The sequence below is a fragment of the Corylus avellana genome, chromosome 11, assembly GCF_965113065.1.
Source record: "Corylus avellana chromosome 11, dhCorAvel1.hap1.2, whole genome shotgun sequence".
Lineage (NCBI taxonomy): Eukaryota > Viridiplantae > Streptophyta > Magnoliopsida > Fagales > Betulaceae > Corylus > Corylus avellana.
In genome coordinates this window covers 946,846-961,604 of record NC_142500.1, presented here as the reverse complement: position 1 = coordinate 961,604, position 14,759 = coordinate 946,846, and the positions used below count along the sequence as shown (strand labels likewise).

The window sequence follows — 14,759 nt, the reverse complement described above, 5'->3', positions numbered from 1 at the left end:
TTTTCCTTCCATCATTTCAATGTCTATAATATGGTGTCTCATTAATATTCAGTGCATAGAAATTAATTTTTTAGTTAGAAAAAAAAAAAAAAAAATGTTGAGAGGGAGTGGAAAGGTGATTGGATAGCATTACTCCAACCTAATGCATCACATTTACACTTTAAAACGCGCACCATCTGGTTTGAATGCGAGTATTCTATTATATACAGAAAAGAATGTCTCTGTCTGTCTTCCAAAGCCAGGCTATCCAAACCCCACTGTCTTTCTCCCCAAGCAAAGCCAGGAGGACCCAGGACTCAAACCTCTGCTGCAACTAAACGCAAACACACCACCCACCACCTCCATGCCTCCCCGTGGCCGCTCATCGTCGACTCCTCTTCTCTCCCCACCACTACTCATCGTTCTCGTGCCGATCATCGCATTTGCTTTCCTTTTCTTCGCAGTCCGTCCATTTCTCTCTCTCACCTCCCATGTTCTCCGACCCAACACGGTTAAGAAAAGCTGGGACTCGCTCAACATCTTCCTCGTCCTCTTCGCTATTCTTTGTGGAATTTTCGCTAGAAAAAACGACGATGGATTACTCCCAGAAGAAACCGCCAATGCTTCGAGTGCTTCAAACAAAACAAATGAAGGAGAGGGAGAGCAATCAACTTCGCAGCAATGGTTTCGGTACTCCGAAACAAAGATCTATGACACTCCGAGTGGGGCACCGGCGACCGGTGTGACCCGGTTGAAGAGAAGCAGCAGCTCGTACCCGGATCTGAGGCAAGAGTCGTTGTGGGAGACGGGTGATGATCGGTTCCAGTTCCGGTTCTTCGATGATTTCGAAATCAACAAGTACCAGTCCCTTAGACACCGAAACGAACCGGAAGAGCCCGAGAAGATAATTCCGGTAGATACCTTTGCACTTCGTTCTTCTTCTTCACATCCACCACCACCACCGAAATCGCCACCTCCGCCTCCGACGCCGCCGCAGGCGGTTCATCATTTACCGAAACGAACGTATCGTACTGTTAGGCGCAACGACGACGACACCGAATCGACGCAAACCAGGCCTCCTCCGCCACCTCCACCGATACCGCCGCCATCGCCGGCGAGAATCCGTTCGGAGCAGAAGCACGGGAAGAGCGAGCGTAGTAAGAGCAGTTTCAAGAAAGAGCTAGCAATGGCCTGGAATTCGCTGTACAAACAGAGAAAGCGAAAGAGGAACAAGATCAAGACAAACGTCTTCGATGAACAGGTTCAGTCTCCAGCTGAACCGGTTCGCCATACCAGACCGCCACCGCCGCCACCTCCTCCACCGTCCGTTTTCCATAGTCTGTTCAGAAAGGGAAGCAAAAGAAAGAAAGTTCACTCGGTCTCTACGCCACCGCCTCCGCCGCCTCCTCCACCGCCGGTTAGATTTTCAAGATCGTCAGAGCGAAAGATTCCTGCTCCACCTCCACCGCCTGAACATTCACGTCGGCGAGGTTCGAGCTATAGCACCGCCGGCCGGCCACCGTTGCCGACAAGGGAGAACACCTGGGAGGAGAATGTGAACGGCGTCGGGGGACGGATTCCGGTGATACCAATGCCGCCTCTGCCTCCGCCTCCGCCTTTTAAGATGCCGGAGATGAGGTTCGTTGCGCCCGAGGTTTCTTTTAGGGTGCGGAGCGCTCAGAGCTCTCGCTGTGGGTCCCCTGAGCTGGGGGACGCTGACGCGAATAAGGAGTCGTTGGATGAGACGGTCAACGCGATGGACGGTGCAGGGTCGGTTTTCTGCCCGAGCCCAGATGTGAATGTTAAGGCCGAAACGTTCATCGCTAGGCTCCGCGATGGTTGGAGGCTCGAGAAGATGAATTCCTACAGAGAGAAAGAAAAGATGGGCCTCAGTCCTGGCCCTGGCCAATAGGCACTTATGGGCTCAGGCCCAATTTAATTTTCCACACACATTATAGCATATATCATTTAGAGAGTATATATTGATTGGTACACAGGAAAGATTTGAAGAGATGGAGCTCCGATTGTGTTTTTTTATCACCTTTTGGAGCCCCGGAATGAAGATAAAATGTGGGTTTGAATTGATATTTGCATGGATTTATTTTATTAAACTGTAATGTATAGGTAGGATTTGGCTTAGGTGGACTCGTTGAGATTGGGACACGTGTCCCAATAGTTATTGGGCTCTGATTGTGTTTTTTGATTTCAGGCTCGAATTTCTTTTGTGGTTTTATAGTGAGCATGCTGCACTATTTAATATGTATGCCCATATCATCATCGGCTTTTGGCTCTGGTTGTAATGTTTTTTTTTTGTCTTTACCTCCTAGAGCCTTACTTTTAAGAGTGTATCAGTGCATGGATTCAAGTTTGTATTGTTTGAGGTTGAGATGATGTTTTTGGTAATTTAGATATTGTTTGGATGCTGTTTTCTGTTTTTCCAAACTGTGTTTATAGTTTGTGGATAATGCATTTTAGAGTCCAGTTGAAATTGCGTTAAAAAACTTTTTTTTTAAAAAAAGCTTTTAGTTGATAAAAAGTTGTGCTAAACAAAAATTTGTAATCTCATAAGAAAATGCATAATTTATTTCACTGGACTTACGCCACTAACCCACACGACTCTTTTTTACTGGGCTAGCACTTACCACATTGACACGAACCACCATCTCACAGATTTTTTAAGGCAAGTCATCAGTTGTGGTTAAAGTTAGACCACTTGTCTTGGAGTAATTTTACAAATTCTTCTTGTGTCGCTCAAAAAATTAGGTGATTTTTAAAATTATCATTTTATCAAAATTCAATAATGATCAATCACAAGCTCAATGGTGATTTTAAGAGGCACATCATTTTTGGAGGGATACAAGAGGAACCTGTAGAATTACTTCTTGTGATACGTATATGCATTTGTCATTTCTATATAAATTTATAAAATCTCCTAAAACTACCTCATATTGGCCTTATCTATTTGTAAACTAAACTAACATTGAGTTTCAGTAATAATTAAAATCTGGATTGATACTCTACTACTCTAACCCAGCCTAAACAATTTTTTTTGTTTTTTTGTTTTTTTTTTAATTTTATTTTTTAAATTGTTATACATAATTTTAAGTGCTTATTTATTGATGGAGTCACGTGACAATAAAAATTACCATCATATGTTATATGTACTTTTTTTTCTCTCTCTTTAGTGGTCAAGGCGGAGGATTCCAAAGCGTAAGTCAACATGAAAAGGAATGCTACACTTTTATTTTTTTTACACTAGGTAACATTTAAAACCATCATTAGAGAAAAATCCAATAAATATCTATAGCATATTCTTATGTAAAATTAGCTAAAATTACTATTATATATATATTTCAATCCAAATTTAAATAGAAGTTAGAACTTTAGGGAATGGATGCCAATACTGAGAGTCTGGGAGGAGGTGGGGTAAACACTTAAAAACTGCCCGGTATAAGTGGCACCATGACCTGCCCGAATTTCACATTCCGTGCAGCGTAAAACAATCCCAACTCCTAGAGCAAAAAGGCAGTAGAAAGCATCGGACTAGGGTTCGTTATTGTACCGGCAATGAAGCTCGCGGGCCTGAAATCCGTCGAGAACGCACACGATGACTCTGTGTGGGCGGCCACGTGGGTCCCGGCGACCGAGACCCGATCGGCGCTGCTACTGACCGGGTCTCTGGACGAGACCGTGAGGCTCTGGAGCTCCGACGAGCTGGTTCTGGACCGCACCAACACGGGCCACTGCCTGGGGGTGGCGTCGGTGGCGGCTCACCCGTCGGGGCTCATCGCCGCCTCGGCTTCTCTCGACAGCTTTGTTCGGGTCTTCGACGTCGACACCAACGCCACCATCGCCACTCTCGAAGCTCCACCCTCTGAAGTCTGGCAATTGCGCTTCAATCCCCAGGTAATGGAACCAATCAACCTTTTGCTCTTTCGATTGTTCTCTATTTGTTTGGTTGCTGAGATTACGGGAAGTGAGTTAAAGTTTTGGATTTTAGGCTTTCTTTGTGCTACGTTTTGCTCAGTGGGGTCTGATTCAAAAGGGATGGTATTTTTATGAATGTGAAGTTATATTTCAATTTTTTTTTCTCAAATCCTATTTTTTGAGCTTAAATGCTGTATATCTTTTCTGGGTGTTGTAGTTCTTTTGGTGCTTAGTGCTTTAAGATGACCAATGTGTACTTTCTTCCAAGGTTGGTTGGCGGCAATAGCGTTAGTCAATTTGTTGCTTGATATGGGGGAGTTCAGGTTTTGTTGGTAGGTGCTGTACAGAAAAATTGGATTTGGCTTAGGTGCTTATCTGTACTCCCCCATATCAAGCAACAAATTGACTCAATTTTAGTTTCTAATTTTCCAATGGGAAAGAAACTACAGGAGTGCTGTAGATATTTTACCGCAGCTAAGCCAAATCCTTGTTGCTAACTACAAGTAGTTCATGAGAGGAGCATTGTGGATGGACCGGTAGATTGGTTTTCTGGTCTAACTTGTGTAATATGTGCTTATTAAGCATCCCAGATTTTCAAATATCTATCTTTTGTCTGCCGAAACTTGTAAGGAATATTTACCTTTGCTTTTGCAGAAACTTAACTTGCATTTTGAGAGTCACCCGTGTTTCTTTTCTTCCTAGAGTTCTCACCATCTTCTGTGCTGGCTTCTTAAAGTTCCATTCTAGACTAATGTGAACCTTTAAAAGTTGCCTCGAGAACTGACAGGGGCAGCCTACAGACAGATTTTGGAGGCCTTAGGTTCCGTATTATCAGCAATGTTAGAAGTGTAACATGACTGCGAGAGTTGGAATTGTCTATTGTACTGTGCAGTTGTCTTTGTTGAGTGATTAAGGTATACCTGTTTGGGGAGTGTACCTATAAGTAGTCATTTGACTCATTTGTACAGAAAAGCAACATATTTCTTGCACGTATATCTTTGAATTCCAGTGTGTGTTTTTATGTTCTTGAATGGAGAGGTGTGTTTTCTCCACAGGTTTAAAATTCTTGGGAAAAAAGTGGCCAAAATAGTTCTTGATTTGAAAATAACTCTTATTTAAGAATACATTTTAGATAACAAGGATACAAGAAAAATGAACATAGACAGATGTCTCACCCAGACAAGAGACTAGGCACTGGCGCTTTGCTCACTCACACCAAGAGTTTTGGGATAGCTCGCACGTCAGTCAATTCTTGGAGCTTAAGTTCCTATTTATAGGCTGCTAATTTCAGTTTGTAAGAAGCTTGAACACTTACAGCCCGTTCTTGAGTAGCCGTGCAATTTAAAATATCTAAAAGAGAGAAGATAGTGTGGGGAGAATGAGAAGCTGGTGGAAGATGATATTAAACAGCATGTGTGCTGTTATGCTCTTAAAAATATATGAATGGTGTCAAATGCATGGATAATTTCTGACACATTACAATCTATTTTATCGGAACCACGTCCTCTATGTTAGATCAGGTGTTCAAAGGATGCATATTGCATTCTTTTGGGTGTTTTTTTGGGGGGAGGGGGTTGCCTTTGTGAGTGGATTAGTTCTATCTCCTTATAGAAATTAAGCTATCTAGGAAACAATGTTTTCACTCTTTCTTGTCTACTCTAAAGATATGATTGCATCTGCTTAAGATATGTGGCCGCTTATTTACAAGATGAACAAGTGTTGTTCTTTAGTAACTCTTATGATCTAAGTGGAAACTAGAAAGCCAATCATCGTCTTTTGAACATTTGTTCAAACTTATGCTAACAGTAGCTTGCTTTCAGGGTTCCACCCTAGCAGTTGCTGGTGGGGGTAGTGCATCAATCAAGCTTTGGGATACTGCCACTTGGGATTTGATTGCCACTCTACCTATTCCTCGCCCAGAAGGTCCCAAGCCCTCTGATAAAAGTGGGAGCAAGAAGTTTGTCCTATCAGTTGCCTGGAGTTCTGATGGGAAACGACTCGCTTGTGGCTCAATGGATGGCACCATTTCTATTTTTGATGTAGCCCGTGCCAAATTTTTACACCACCTGGAAGGGCACTTTATGCCCGTGAGGTCTCTGGTGTACTCCCCTATTGAACCACGGCTACTCTTTACAGCCTCAGATGATATGCATGTGCACATGTATGATGCTGAAGGGAAATCCCTGGTTGGAGCCATGTCAGGACATGAAAGCTGGGTATTGAGTGTGGATGTAAGCCCAGATGGAGCAGCTATTGCAACAGGCTCAAGTGACAGAACTGTGAGGCTCTGGGATCTTTCTATGAGGGCAGCTGTGCAGACCATGAGTAATCATACAGACCAGGTCTGGGGAGTGGCATTTCGACCACCAGGGGGGAGTGGTGTACGAACCGGCCGGCTTGCTAGTGTGTCAGATGACAAGAGCATATCACTTTACGATTATTCCTGAGTGTGGAGAGTGCTGACATCAAAGATTCGTGTTGTTATATGTTAGGACTAACTTATTGTGCTGCTGTTTATCATATTGATCTCAAGAAAATATTTGGTTTACTTGGTATTTAATCCTCTGATTGACTTTATTCGTTACTTATTTTTAAACTGCAATGAGTATGGGCATCCTGGTAGTACCCTGCTTTCCGGCATCTTTCAGCCAGTGATCAAAACATGGACCTTTTCAACGTTTTGGGTGAGTTGCACTTGATTTTTTTCCCCATTACACCGGACGTGTGGATGGGGCTTAAAAATATCCGTCCATTCAGGGCGGATATTGGGTAGCCGACCCACCCGCCCACAACCCCAATATTATATACATATTTTTTACATCATGCTTAGGAAACACAAAGCACACTCCATGTTACCTGAAACGCACATTCTAGAAAAAGGGAGAGCAAGATCTTACAGTTGAAGCTGCTTTAAAGAGTGGTGTGGAAGTCGTGTCTTGAAAGAGTGGTCTGGAAGTCGTGTCTTGAACCCAATTCGCTTCAACCTTCAACTCTATGTTTGATTTTGTGGATCTTTGTTGTTGATCCTTTGTTTTGATTTAGATTTAGACATTTAGTGGATCTATTATTTGGTATTTGTTGTTTTGCTTTTGTTTTTGAGGATCTATTATTATCTACAGTTACGAAGAAATTTAGTGGATTTAGACATTTAGTGCACATACCTTTTGTCTCTCATCTCTGTCAAAGAAAAGCAAAGGTAAATCATTGATCAAGGCATTCTCCCAAGCCTCTGTCAATTCAATGACATGCTTTTGTAAGTGATGTCTGAATGACTGTAAATCATTTCTTTACAACAATATCGTCACGTTCCATTCTTTATTAAACTTAATGAAAAGACACCACCACATGGTCAATACAGTAAACCATGCCAACCTGCCAAGCATGTGGGAAAAAGGTTGAAAGGCAATGATGATGGAATCGTGTATACTATACACCCAACATATTGCATACCAACGGCCAACAGCCACCGCCATAGATTTGGGGGAAAAGGTGGAGAATCTCTAACAATTTAGTCCCATTTGAACAGTAAAATTCGTGGGACCTATATCCATCATCCTAGACCAACGAAACGTTTTCAGCTACTTTGGAAATTTTCAGAGGGAAAACCATTGTACAAAAAAAACGTTTTCAAAAAACCTGCACAACCAAAGGTCCAAAAGCTTGAACTCAATCATTTTACCCACAAAGGTGGTCAAATCCTAGTTGGGAGGATTCTTCAAATGCTTCTGCAGCACATCCATGACCGACCCCAGGTCCGCCTTCACTTGCACGGGGGGATTGGCGAACCGGCACTCCATATTCTTAATTGCCTTGGAGTGATAATCGATCTTGGCCTGGGTAAACTTCAGCCCGTGTGCAGTGCTCACCACCACCGTCCGATCAGTCGGCGCTATAACCCCACTACGCCTGAGCTTAATCAGAGCAGCCAAAGCCACCCCAGTATGCGGACAAATGAACATCCCCGTCGAGTCCGCGTGCGCCATGGCGTCCATGAGCTCCTGCTCCGTCGCCTCCTCAACGATCCCATTTGAGCTCTTGAGCGCATACACGGCTCTGTCGATCGAAACCGGGTCTCCGATCTGGATAGCGCTCGCGAAGGTGGTGTTCGCCTTCACGGGCTTGAACTCCTTCCACCCTGACTTGTAGTACAAGTAAAGTGGGTTGGCGTTCTTGGCCTGAGCGCACACGAGCCTCGGAATCCGATCCACGAGACCCAATTCTTGGCACATTTTGAACCCCTTGTAGAAAGCGTAGATATTCCCCAGGTTGCCACCGGGCACGATGACCCAATCGGGCACTTCCCAGTCGAACTGTTGCAGAATCTCTATCGCCGCCGTCTTCTGGCCCTCCAAGCGCAAACTATTCAGCGAGTTCGCCAAGTAGATGGGCAATTCGGAGGTGACCTCGCGAATCAGCTTCATGCACCCATCGAAGTCCGTGTCGATGCTCAGCACAAACGCTCCGTTGGCAATTGGCTGGACCAATTGCGCGATGGAGATCTTGTTGGCCGGCAAAAACACGATCGAGGGGATCCCCGCGGCCGCGCAGTAAGCTGAGAGCGCCGCGGATGTGTCTCCGGTAGAGGCACAGCCCACTCCGAAGACCGGTCGATTGAGCTTCCGGAGGCGGTTCACTTGACTGACCAGGACCGTCATGCCCAGGTCCTTGAAGCTACCGGTATGACTGATTCCACAGTGCTTAACCCACAAATCGTTCATGCCCAGAAACTGTTTGCCGAAACGCTCAGCCCAGAAGAGGTTCGAGTTTCCCTCGAACGCCGAGACGATATCGTCCGGGTCGATCTCCGGTAGCACCCACTCCTTCTTGCTCCACACGCCCGATCCGTACGGCCAGGTGGTCTTCCCCACCCGCGAGTCGAACAGCGCGCGCCAGTACGCGCCGTCGTACCTCTTCAGCGCGTCCATGTCGTGCTGCACGTCCAGCAGCCCCCCGGATTGGCTCCGGTACACGATCTCGTCGAGCGAGTACGACTCGGGCGAGTCGATCCCCGAGTTGAACGGCACGTACTTGGCCCTGAACTCGCCGTGGCGGCTCGAGTCCTCGCGCTGGCGCCGAGCCTCGTCCTTGATGTTCTCATCGGCGGCGCGCCGCGTCTTCAGAGCCGAAGGGGTGGAATCGAATGTGGAGGAGGTGCAGGATATAAAAGTGGGCGAAGGTCGTTGTTTGCCCGCTGGGCTTTGGTAAAACGGTTTAGATTTATGAGAGAAAGAGGAAAGAGAGGAGTAGAACACCGAAGCCGTTGCCATTTCTCAGGCTCAGAGAGAGATGGGTGAGATCAGAATCAGATGCGCAGTAGCGGGTGGCGGCGGGTATCGTGTTTGGTCTTCAGCCTTAATAGGACTGTCTGAACTAATGTGCCAACTGATTTTTGTCTTTTTACGACGACGATGTTTGGGGATTTCGTCGCAATTTTTGCTCCTGCTCAGACCATGTACGGACTTTTAAAAGTCCAAGATTAGCAAGTTATTTCTGTTTGACTTTGGATTTGGATCGTATTTTATCCCATATACAGACAGTCATTGACAAATTTGGGATCTAATTAAATTTCCCCAATTATAATTCATCCTAACAATTTAATATGTTCATCACCGTTACCAAAAACTCAATTAAACACTTATATTTTTATTTTTCATTTGATATTTGAAAATATTTCTACAATTAAGAGCAAGAAATTTATAACTAATTTGCCTTTCTTTTCTTTGTGCAGGTTGAAATTATTAGATAATTAAAGTGAATTCGAAATATTTTCTTTCACAAATCAGGTTTTTAAATTTTATTTTATTCTAGTCATAATATAATTTTCTTTTTATAAACGGTGTTTCCTAAAACATAATATCTATAATGATATTGATAGTTCATATTTATTTTCAGAACTAAAAGTTTTAAGATAAATTGACACATCTTAAATTATATAAAAATACTTGATTCTTTTCCAAATGCATGTATTACTTATAAAAATAAGTTTTTTAAAATTAAAATTGATAAAATCCTACCTAAAATCAATAATGTCACAAAATAGAGTAAACGGATTAACCAAATTATCAATTGAAAATTAGATGTTAATAAAATATTGAATATAAAAACTTAATCGGTCCTTGGAAGCATTGATCTCCTACTTCTTATTTCCAAATGAATTGTTATTAAATTGCAGCAATTTTTAGAGAGAGAGAAATTAATATTTCCAAAATTAATTAGTTTTTAAAACTTTGATACGAGTTTTAATGAGGAGATGTGCTATAGTGGAATGAGACATATCACTTTAAAAAATGAACACCGTTTTGAGGCCCTTGACTTGACATGGCATACATGCACCACCTCAGTGCAAGCGATCTATACGCAGCTTTAACCACTTGAAACTGCTACGTACATGGAATCAAAGAAATTAAGTCGCAGGGGACGGTGGTTTTGTTTCATTTTTTGTGATGATACTTTCCAAAATCCACCTCTTACTATTTGGCTGGTTCGGTCTGTTCCGGAGTTATCAAACCCAAAAGTCTAATAGCATGTTTGAAATTGCGTTTGATAAATAAAGTTTTTGAGTTAAAAATTACTTTTTAGCAAAATTTTTATTTTTAAGCTTTTGTCAAAAGTATATTTTTGTAATTTTCAAGTTTTTTGACCCTTAAAAGTGTTTTCTATTATTTTTATCAAACATGTGTTTTTTTTTTTTTTAAAAAACCTCACTTTAGCCTCCTGAACTTCCACGCGATTTGACAAGCCCCCCAAACTTTCAAATCTCTTAATTTAGACCATTGAACTTTCAATTGCTCTCAATGTGGACCACTTCCGTCAATTTTAGCCGTTAGAAATACCAAAATATCTATGATTTTCCTTTTTTTAAATAAAAAAACGTTTTGGAATTAAGGGTAAAGTTTGAATTTTATGCAAAAGTTATGAGTAAAAACGTTATGTAACGTTTAAAATCTGATAGAGGGGTCCACATTGAGAGCAATTAAAAGTTTAGGGGTCCAAGGTGAGAGATTTAAAAGTTTTGGGGTTTGTCGAATCGCGTGGAAGCTCAGGGGGCTAAACTGAAGTTTCACTTCTTCTTTTTTTTTTTTAAAAAAAAAAAATAGATTTTTTGAGTGTTAAATACATTTTTAGGCCCTTTAAACGCACACCTAAACCTGCACTAAATAGGCCTATAACGATATTTGCCGTAATTGTAAAGGAGGTAAACTTGTGTAACATCATATATCACCTCTCACACTTGAACCGAACTCTAAACTCAATGTGACAATGATATTTCAAGAAGAGCTATATCATAACCGGTGAGACAGTGTCATACTCTGTCTGGCATAGTGGTTGTGCATGTTATAAGAGGAAAGGTTATCGCCGATTAAAGGAGGGGCTCCAGCCTCCATGGACACGGCTATCCTTTTATGATAGATCAGCTTATTATTTCTAATTTTTAGAAGTGGTTGGCCACCCCAAGTGGAATGGGCAAGCCAACCATCTGTTGTGTTGGGTGGTCTTGGATATTTCTCAACCTCAAAAGTTAGCTCAAGAGGTGAAGTTTTTCCTCACACTTATAAACTGACCACCAGCCTATTCCACAACTGATATGAAATAATTCCAACACCACTCCCTCGTTCTCCATGACTTTGTAGCAAGTAGCTATTTTTATGATAAATTATTTCACATTATTTTATAGCTAATTCTTAGTTTTATGCTTGAACATTATCGCCTTTGGTGGAGATCATGGATTCATGATCCTCTTCATTTAAAGTGAAATAGAGATAAACCATTGTACAATTAAGATTCTTCTGTTTTGTTGTATGTTATTTGTAAATGACATGACACCATATATACATCGTATTATCATGTGATAATATATATACCATTAACTTTATAAAAGTTAATATTAACCATAAAATACTTCCTCACTATTTCACTTAAAAGTTAAAAACTTAAAATGGAGAGACCCTTTTCTATTTCTGCTTTTCATTTACGACATGTATAAATATCTGTTTTTTAATCTTTTGCCCTGATGTTCGGTGGATCCAAACAAATTTGCTGAAGGACTTATCCGGAATATGCTTATCCCCCAGGGGAAGATAACATTTCAAAATCATAAACTATTTACTGAGGCAATATTTCCAGCGCTGTAAATTAAATTTAAGCACTCACCTACTCTCTTTTCCCCCTTCATTAAGCATTTTCAGAAGGGAGTCTGTTTCCTAAGTTTAGAAAATATGTTCAAAAAATTGTAAAAAAATTATACAGCAGACTCCCTAAATGAACTATAGACATTATGATTGCAATCCTTATAATTATTAAAATAAATAAAAAAAAACAATTATCTCTTTTCTCTCCTCTCTCCTCTCATGTCTCATAATTCTCTCTTATTTCTCCTCTCATATATATGATATAATTAAAAAAATAAATATTTTAATGATATAGGAAATTATTAAATGAAGCTATTGTGGTGTATTTTGACATAGAAAAGCAAAAAGTAGTTTAAATTCTTAAATGTAAGAAAAATGACGAGGAAGTTGAAATGCTCGAGCAAAGCAATTTTGTTTTTTAAAAATTTTATTTAGAGCAAAGCAATTAAAAATGAGAAATCCTACCTCAAGTGCACACTTTATGACGTGGTGCCGTGGCGACGAAAATGATTATTAAATTTCAAATTTAATGGTAATTTGTTGAGAGTGGTCATTTAAAAATATAAAAACAGAATTATTTTTAGAATATTTAATTTATTTTTTAACTTTTTAATAAGATAAAAATACTCATTAAATATTTAAATAAACCGAAAATGATTCTAATTCAAAATATGCCGAGAATGTACGTAACATTTTTTTAGGTAAAAAGTTCACCATGGGATGCTGCCACGTAGGATTCCTTAAATTTCTTCAGCAGCAAAACACGCTTAGTCAGCGAGAGAAACTAAAAAGCTATGGACGGTTCCTTTCGGTCTCAATTTGACGAGATCCATGTCGTGCTGTTGAAACTTGGGGCCAATTTCGGAAATTCCATCTGTGCCTACTCCGCCCACATGCGCGGAGTGTCGTACATTCTTTGTTCTCTGTCATTTTATTTTTTTAACATTTCCATGTAATCAAAATGTCTTGCTTCTAGTCACTCACACCCAAACGTAAACGACTCAGCAAACACACTGCCGTAGCATTTTGGTGATGTGTACAGCATCTCACGCAAAGTTGTTATTTTAGCTATTGAAAATACCTTTCTATTTTAGCTATTAATTTTTCATTACACATAGTTATTTTAACTTTCTACTCTAATTAAATATTATTTTTATTGAGGGAGCGGGAGAGAGAAAAAATAATTTAAAAAATCTTACAAGTTGCCACAGTAAACTTTCACGGTAGCATATTTTAGGAAAACTTATATTTTAAAGTGTCAACTGGAACTCAAAAAAGGGTTATACTGACTAAATTTTAACAAAACTTCTATTTTAAAGTGAATGTTAAAAATGTTCTAAGTGACAATTAGCATTTGTTTTACAAAAAATTAAGAGCCGTTTAACAGTCACCGTCACGTCAATGGGGTAAAATAGTAGTAAAATAAAAATGTAGTTTCTATACTACTCTTTAAGTAATTACTTATTCGACAATGTCCATTCGTCTTTGAATTAATTTTTATATATATATATATAAAATAAAATTAAAGTTGTTAAACATTGTCTAGTATAATGATAGTGAAATGAAAGTTGAGAATTTCAAATTAATTTTTTGACCCACCCACACGAAATGTGATTACATTTTTATTTCATTTTGTTAATATGATACCGTGAGTTAGTTATTAGATTAGTCTTTAAAAGTAATGCTAGGATCATGGTATTATTATTTTTTTATCCTCATAAAGTTAATGTAACTTTTTAAATCATTATTGAATTAAAATGTAATTATTATTTATAAATTTCAAGAACCAATAAACAAATCCACATAATATCTAGAGATATGTTGGCTTGCATCTACATTTTATTTGCAAAAAAGTTGTACGGAAATAAACGGTGAATAGGTAAAAAGATATATATATATATATATATATAATTTTTTAAAAATCCCTAATATCATAATAACCTTAAAACATAATGATCTGGTCCGAGTGTTTACACTGGAAGTTCCTCGCGCCCAAATATTTAGATAAAAAATTTAAGGAGCCAGCGAATCGTAGGCGGATTCGGATTGTAGACGTCGCCAAAGATCTTCAATTCCTTTCTTACTTCTTTGTCGGAAAGCATATTTAGAAATAACTTTATTGAATTATGTGGAATTACAAATATGCCCTGGAGTAATGGAAATAAATATGAAGAGTTTTGCTTAATAAAAGGGAAAAATGGTCAAGCTCCTCGAAGTATGACTTCTTCTTTTTTAATCAAATTATATTTTCAGATTTAAATTTTATAGATTTACTTCTTAAAGTTCAAATTATTATCAAATAGATCATTTTATTTTTTATTTTTTTAAAAAATAAATATCAAAAAATATATTACAAACATAAATACAAAAAAAAAAAAAAAAAAAACTAGAACCACCTCCGTTTTGATATTTATATTTATAATTCAATATTTTTTTTAAAAAAATAAGGGAACACGAGTCAAAGTTGATAAATCGATAATATTTAAGCTTCGGGAAGTAATTTGATAAAAAATTCATACCTACGAGACTTCTATAGCATTTTTCAATTAACTAAAGTAACTTGAGGATGAAATATGGTCAAGAATTAAATATGAGTATTGCTAAGAGTGTTATCGGTCATTTACAAACTGACGTGATGGTCCATATCACAAAAATGTGGATTATAACGTAACAGTTCACATGATATTTATCATGTTTGAAAACTAATGTAATAATTCTTGTGAT

The 14,759-nt window shown here is 39.4% G+C and overlaps 3 protein-coding genes across 3 annotated transcripts; 2 read left to right on the top strand and 1 right to left on the bottom strand.

The window, feature by feature from the left end:
* Positions 1-175: 175 nt before the first annotated feature.
* LOC132165222 (hydroxyproline-rich glycoprotein family protein) lies at positions 176-2,323 on the top strand. Its single transcript, XM_059575709.2, has one exon. The coding sequence runs from the start codon at positions 344-346 to the stop codon at positions 1,889-1,891; it is 1,548 nt and encodes a 515-aa protein (XP_059431692.2). The 5' UTR covers positions 176-343; the 3' UTR covers positions 1,892-2,323.
* Positions 2,324-3,392: 1,069 nt separating this feature from the next.
* On the top strand, positions 3,393-6,481 carry VIP3 (Transducin/WD40 repeat-like superfamily protein). Its single transcript, XM_059576454.2, has 2 exons — positions 3,393-3,885; positions 5,727-6,481. The coding sequence occupies exons 1-2, from the start codon at positions 3,547-3,549 to the stop codon at positions 6,351-6,353; spliced, it is 966 nt and encodes a 321-aa protein (XP_059432437.2). The 5' UTR covers positions 3,393-3,546; the 3' UTR covers positions 6,354-6,481.
* An 871-nt stretch (positions 6,482-7,352) lies between these two features.
* Positions 7,353-9,409, bottom strand: LOC132165529 (threonine synthase 1, chloroplastic). Its single transcript, XM_059576139.2, has one exon. It carries the CDS (start codon positions 9,171-9,173, stop codon positions 7,605-7,607), a length of 1,569 nt encoding a protein of 522 aa, XP_059432122.2. The 5' UTR covers positions 9,174-9,409; the 3' UTR covers positions 7,353-7,604.
* Between the last annotated feature and the right edge of the window lie 5,350 nt (positions 9,410-14,759).